Below are 7,627 nucleotides of genomic sequence, written 5' to 3'. Positions count from 1 at the left end.
GAGCATGTTTAAGATGTTACTTAAGTGATTGAGAATACTTGATCTAAGTATGTGAAACAAAGGTTTTCCAAAAGTATATATTATAGTATTTTACAGGGTTGAGTGTCATTATACTTCGCTTCGTGCTAACGGATTTGTTTTCTACTTGTTGTTGTTAACCCCTTTCAGGTGGACCCAGTTCGTGAGAGCGTACGAGTTAGATTAGATTAGCATATATAGCTAGTTGTAATCTAAACTCCTGTTGGTTGTTTTTGAGACTTGATAGTGGACTTACCTATATGTTTTGATGGTGCTGGACACCGGTGTCTTATCCCCTAGTTTTTTGTTTTTTTTTTTTTTTTTTTTTTTTTTTTTTTTTTTAGTAAAACTTGTTTGGTTTAGATGATTAACCTTTGCCTGTGCAATCACCGTGAAGGGTGATTATGGCGGTGACAGCTCTTATTATAAGTTTGTTTAGCAAGTTTATCTGGCTTGTTTAGTTTATCTTTCAAGGTTAAGTTTGTTAATAAGGTTTAAGAAAAGTAGGGTGTTACACCATGCCCATCTTCTCGTCTGCACAACCCAACCGAAGCAAGATATCAAAACAAAAAAAGTTTAAGTACAATGCAGCTTGGGCAACACATCCAGAGTTTTTAAGCTTCGTAAAAAAGAAAAAAAAAAAAAAAAAAAAAAAAAAAAAAAAACCTAGAGTCATAATGGCGATATGGAGCAAAGCAAAAAAGACTTGGCAGAAAAATTACAAAGTTGGAACCAGAGAACATTCGGTAACATTTTCCGGAAGAAAAGGGTCCTAGCAAGAATGGAAGGTGTACAGCGGTGCCTCGCCTAGAACTACATATCAGACTTGATCAAACTAAATAGGAAACTACAGAAGGAATTGGAAGAAATTCTATATCAAGAGGAGTTGTTATGGTATCAGAAGTCATGCGAAGAATGGATTACCTCAGGAGATCGAAATACTAGATACTACCATGCTGCCACAGCCGCAAAAAAATCTGCTTCCAGAATTACAAAATTGAAAAATGAGTAGGGGGATGGCTCACGGATCAAGAAGCTATTTTACAACACATTTGTAGCTATTTTGCCAAGCTTTGTACAAAGGAAGAACATAACATGCAGCAAAGAAACTGGAGTGGAACATTCCCTAGATTACATCACATTGATTGGCAGCAGATTAATGAACCATTTTTAAAGGTGGAAATTAGGCAAGCAATATTTGACATGGCATCACTCAAAGCACCTGGTCCAGATGGCTATCATGCAGCATTCTTTCAACAAGCATGGGCAGTGGTAGGCAAAGCCTTACGAAAGTAGTTCTGGATTTGTTCGAATTTGGAATATTACTGGATGGATACAATGACACGCTAATAGCTTTGATCCCCAAAGTGCCAAGTCCTGAAAAAGTACAGTAGCTCAACTCCGGCCAATTGGCCTTTGTAATGTCTCATACAAGGTCATCTCAAAGACTTTGACAACAATAATGAAGGCTATCATGCAGGAGTTAATAGGGCCACAACAATCAAGTTTTGTTCCCGGAAGACAAATATCAAACAACATACTGGCATACCAAGAAGTTTTGAATGTTATGAAAAAAAAAAGGAAGTGTAGGTTGGATGGTCTTAAAAATAGACCTCGAAAAGGCCTATGATCGTCTATCTTGGAAATTCATTGAAGAAACGTTACAAGAAGTTGTATTCAATCACTTCTGGATTAGAAGCATAATGGCTTGCATATCTACACCAAGACTCGCTATTTCTCTGAACGGGCAGCGCTCAAACTGGTTCAAGCAAAGTGGGGGTATCCGCCAAGGTGACCCTATTTCACCTTTGATTTTCATTTTATGCATTGAACGTCTTAGTAATCTAATCAACACTAAGGTAATGTCGGGCGTGTGGAAAGGCATTAAAGTATCTAGGAATGGACCTTGTGTTTCACATCTATTGTTCGCAGACGACATGGTTTTGCATGGGGAAGCAACCCTTCAACAAGATTTGGTAATAAAGCTTTGCTTAGATGAATTCTGTAGCTACTTTGGACAGCGAGTTAACTGTCAAAAATTCTCCTTATAATTTTCTAAGAATACAGTGGCAAATAACCAGCAAGATATTGCCAACCTACTTGGGATCCCAATAACTAGTGACTTAGGTAGGTATTTGGGAGTCCCCTCATTTCATGGGAGATTAAAAAAAGAGTCTTTCGATGGCCTCATCAATAGAGTTCGAAACAGATTGCCTGGTTAGAGAATGAAGACCTTGTCCTTCGTCGGCAGGAAAATCCTTGCACAATCAGTCTTGGCAGCTATCCCTCTCTACTCAATGCAAACAACTCTTCCCCCGACAGGTGTGTGACAACCCAAAATTTAATTTTATAAATTCCACTTTAAGAAATTTCAAAATAGTCATTTTTCACTCTATAAAAAATTTTGTGATAAAATCAGTGTTTGAATAAATTATTTTGAGTCACCTTTAAATAAATTCAACACCGGGACATATTTTTAAAACTAAATCCTAAATTCAATGATTGGTGGAGGGCAAAAAAGAAATTTGGCTTGATTGTAAAAATATCAACAAGGTAGTAGAAGGCTTATGATTCACCTTGCATCATGGACCATAGTCTAGAAAGTGATTTTTGGATAACTTGGGATCAAAAATAGATTTTTTTAAAATAGTTTCTAGTTAAAACACTTGGTTTAGGTTTCACAGGTTTCTTTCCGATTTCACTCATATTGACTTTTGGATCAAAAGTTGGTACATAAATATACCCAAAATTTAGGATTTTCGAAATAGAACATTCTCGGTGTTGAATTTATTTGAAAACTCAATTCAAAATATTTAATTCAAACACCATTCTCGAAATAAAATTTTTGAAAGAGTGAAAATGGCTATTTTGAAATTTATAAAATAGAATTTAGAAAAATTATTTTTGGGTTGTCACAATTAGTACTTTATTTTACTCTTATTAAATTAAAATAATAATTTAGTAGCTACAACAAAAAATAATACATATGCATTGTTTTAACTAGTTTTTTACACGCATTGCGCGATTAGGATAATGTCCAATGTTTTTTTAAATAAGTACTTTAAAGTATATAAAGGCAAGATTATATTGGAATTATTCATGCACAGATAATTGATGTTGAATTTGCGTATTTAAATAGGTAATTCTAAGTTTACAAATGCAAGATAATATAGTCAAAATTGATTATAATTGTCAATAAAATAATTGTATAGGTATGGTTGAAACCAAATACGAGACATAAGGGAGATCAAATAAAAATTAGGGCATAAAATATTAAATTTATACTAATATTGAAGAGCTAATGGGCTGATTGCCAAACAAGGACATCATGAGATAATTTCTCACTTCAATTTGTGTGTGATTAGAATACTCTTTTTGTATCCTCCCACATGCTCTATCGGGTCGGAGTGTGGGGGGCCCTTAGGGTTGGGATTCAGCCTTTTGGGGTAAGAATACTCTTTTTGTCACTAAATCCCCCAAGTAGTTAATATAATTGGCTTAATTATATTTTTTTTATTTTTTTATTTTTTCAAAACAATTATTATTATTGTTGTTGTTGTTGTTATTATTATTATTATTATTATTATTATTATTATTATTATTATTATTATTATTATTATTATTATTATTATTATTATTATTATTATTATTATTATTATTATTATTATTATTATTATACCATTAGGTTATTTTACATGTTAATCTAAACATCTAATTTTTTCAAATATTTGTTTACCAATCGTTGATATAATTCGCTGGTCAAATCCGCTAATATAATCCGCTAACGCTAACCGCTAACTGCCGATTGTCAAACAAGGACATTGCGAGGTAGTTCTCACTTTAATTTGTTGTGTGATTTGAATACTCTCTTTGTCAACAAATCGCTCAAGTAGTTAATATGATTGGCTTTATTAATTATATTTTTTAAAAATTTTTCATGGTATTAATAAAATACTTGGTAAAATAAATATATAGCATTATTTTGTATTATAACTTTGATATTTAATTAAAAAATAGTGCACAATAAAGACAATAGACAATGTAGTGAATATAATCAATTTATGAATTTTAATGTAAAAAAATTTTACATTGGAGAAATATAAAGACAATATAACTAATAAAATTATTTCTCTTAATTAATTTCTTGATAATGAATAATTTTTTTTTAATAAAGACATTGTAGGGATAATGCAGCAAATATAATCAATTGATGAATTTGAATGTAAAGAATTTTTATGTTGGAGAAAAATAAGGAATAAGGTTCAAATTGGCCACTGAACGTAACCTAAAAATGTAATTAGGCTACTGAACGAAAAAAAAAAATTGCAATTAGGCCACTGAACCTCCAAATGTATGCTATTTCACCTAATAGCAGGTTACCATCAATTTTAGCAGGTTACTTGCATATGTATTATTTTATTTTTTTTGTACTTTTTTTTTCGTTCAGTGGTCTAATTGCATTTTCAGGTTACGTTCAGTGGCCAATTTGAACCTTATTCCAAAAAATAAAGACAATATAACTAATGAAATTATTTCTCTTATTTAATTTATTGATAATGAATAATTTTTTTGAATAAAGACATTGTAGACACATAATTTTAAATTAAAGAAATGCATATGTATTATTTTTTTTTTTGTTGTAGCTACTAAATTATTATTTAGGTCAACTTTGATTGGGATGCAGTACGAACCTAAGACCTTTCTTATTGGAATCAATGAGTAAGTTAACAGTGAACTAACATAAATTAACGGAAAAGATAATATTTAACGGATAATCATATTCATTAAGGATAAATTAGGAAATCTTAAAGGAAAAATTAAAATCTGATCAATCTTAAATAAGTATTTTAAAGTATATCAAGGCAAGATTATATTATAATTATTCATGCATATAGATAATTGAATGTTGAATTTGCATATTCAAATTGGTAATTCTAAATTTACAAATGTAAGATAATATAGTCAAGATTGATTATAATTGTGAATAAAATAATTGTATGGGTATGGTTGAAACCAAATACGGGATATAAGGGGCATTAATATGATTCATTCGTGACAAGAAATACTCTTTAGGTTAATATAAGATGGAAACGCTCTCGACACCACGATCAGCAGAGGATCTCGATCTTCTTGAGCGTAGCACCTAGAAATTGAAACGCGAGGCAGCTCCGATCAATGATATGCCGGTGATCATAAGCCCCGAGGCCGATCCGGTGGAGGAGGTGGAGATGGTTCAGGAAACGCCGCTGGAGGATATTCCTGGCGATGGTGAGCAGGCCCCGGTCGATGAACATGCCACGAGGGAGACGCAGCCAGTGCCAGCAGGATCGGAACACCATCGAGCACAACCGGAGATTAGGCGTACGTACGCAGAGAGCCTTGATGGATGGATCGAGCCAGGACAGTGTTTGGATGTGGACAGCCCGGATCAGGAACGTGTGCATGCGGAACTGGTTGCGGAGGAAAACGATGATCCCCTTTGCCCGAAGATTAGGCTGACCAAGGAAGAAGTGGAGATGATCAGGGCGCCGTGGAGAAAATCTCTTATCATCAAGGTGATGGGACGTAGGGTCGGTTACGCATATATGTTGAGACGTCTCACGGCGATGTGGAAGCCGAAAGGTGGCATGGATCTGATTGCACTGGAGAATGACTATTATCTGGTAAGATTCGGCTCGTTCGAAGACTTGGAGTTTGCGATGTACGAAGGCCCGTGGATGGTCATCGGCCACTACCTAATAGTCAAGCCATGGGAGCCGGATTTCGAGCCGATGAACGATACAACGGAGAAAGTGCTTGTATGGGCGCGGATCCCGTGTATCCCGATGGAGTACTATGATATAATATTTCTCCGGAAGCTTGGCAACAGGATTGGCCGCACAGTGCGAGTTGATCGGGCAACCAGCTTGGGATCCCGAGGGAGGTTTGCGAGAATCTGCGTCGAGATAGACATGCGAAAGCCGATCATCTCGAAATTCAACTACGAAGGTAAGGTCAGGTACGTTGTTTATGAAGGCATTCACCTAGTATGTTTTTCGTGTGGTGTGTATGGTCATGCAAAAGAGACTTGCCTGAAGCTATGCAAAGCAGGAGATGATCAGAATGATGGAATCGCGGTGGAGGAGATGGATCAGGCAGAAGCGTTGAATTCGGCTTTTGCGCGAACAACAGCTACTATTGCGAAAGAGACATCGGACCCCACCATTTCCTTTGGTGCCTGGATGCTCGCACCGCAGCGTCGAGGTCGTCCGGCGACGGCAGGCTCTGACAAGAATACAAGGAAACCGGCAACCCGAGGGGAGACAACGCGAGGCAGAGGCGGGTTGATGACTAGGACGTCCAGATTCGCAGCGTTGCGGACAGAAGATGAAGAGGAGGACTTGGACGCGATCGCACTTGTGCAGCCAGAAATTTGCGCTGATAACATGAGGGACACAACTAATGCAGCGAACAGAGATGAAAACGCCAACCCACCCCCAAGGAAGAATCCAGTGAGTGGAAACAGAGGGAACAGCCACCGCCGACCAAACGTGATTGCGCAAGAGAAGCAGATTATGAACACACCGGCGCCACCGCAGGGGTTGAAACTGAATGAGCACATCACCGCGTCAGGATCACGAAGGGAAACCGGAGGGACATCCAGGTGGGCGGCAGAAGAGGAAGAGCATGTTGTGGTCAGAGGAGAACAAGGAGGCTTAGTGATTCAGACTGCCCGCGTATGCGCAGGAGATGCCGGGGACCACATACCATCTCCGGTGTGGCAGTCTTCGAAAGAACACCATAGCGATCCTCCGGAGCTCTTAGATGATGAAGGGGACGTGGTAATGGGCCTCAGTGGTGTCTAGGCGCTATGTGGAAGTGGAGGTAACGGGGGAGCTTCGTAAGTAACCCCGGATTGCGTTTTAATTTGGTTTTTTCTGGCTTGCCTTTGTTTACTCCCTTTCTTTAAAGTTTTTTTATGGATTGTATCTTTTGGAATTGCCAGGGTGCGGGAGGAAAGGCATTCCTTCGTGCCCTTAAAAACCTTCTCAACATTTACAGGCCTGGCATCCTAAGCCTTTTCGAGCCAAAGGTGTCCGGCGCCCAAGCGAACGAGATTTGTAAAAAGTTGGGCTTTTCGGATTGGATCAGGGTGGAAGCTGTTGGCTTCAACGGTGGTATCTGGGTATTCTGGAAGGACCCGGTAAGGGTAAAAATAGTATATACTCTCCCCCAGTTTATTCTTATGCAGGTGGAGGAAAATAACCAGCCGCCTTGGCTTATAGCCTCGGTGTACGGCAGCCCTACCCACCATCTGCGCCGGAGGTTATGGAAGGACCTTAGGCACTCGGAACGCAACATCGCGGGACCTTGGCTCGCAGCTGGGGACTTCAACGCTGTTATTAGTAGGGATGAGACAAGCAACTACAGCTCTTTCTCGGCTCATCGAAGCTCGGACTTTACGAGCTGGATCCAGGAGGAGGGGCTTATTGATTTGGGTTTTTCGGGACCAAATCTCACTTGGGTGAAAAATGTTTGTAATGGCATCCCTAAAGGTGCCCGGCTGGATCGGGCCTTGTGCAACACGGATTGGAAGCTCCGTTTCCCAGGTGCTGTGTTACTCACCTAG

General features: G+C 38.2%; 1 protein-coding gene across 1 annotated transcript; it reads left to right on the top strand.

The window, feature by feature from the left end:
* Positions 1-5,198: 5,198 nt before the first annotated feature.
* Positions 5,199-7,627, top strand: LOC109170738. Its single transcript, XM_019319889.1, has 3 exons — positions 5,199-6,839; positions 7,004-7,201; positions 7,250-7,627. The coding sequence occupies exons 1-3, from the start codon at positions 5,199-5,201 to the stop codon at positions 7,625-7,627; spliced, it is 2,217 nt and encodes a 738-aa protein (XP_019175434.1).

This window comes from Ipomoea nil, unplaced genomic scaffold (assembly GCF_001879475.1).
Source record: "Ipomoea nil cultivar Tokyo-kokei standard unplaced genomic scaffold, Asagao_1.1 scaffold3326, whole genome shotgun sequence".
In the NCBI taxonomy this organism is placed as follows: domain Eukaryota; kingdom Viridiplantae; phylum Streptophyta; class Magnoliopsida; order Solanales; family Convolvulaceae; genus Ipomoea; species Ipomoea nil.
Note: the sequence above shows the minus strand (reverse complement) of the source record. Positions and strands in the feature narration are given on the sequence as shown.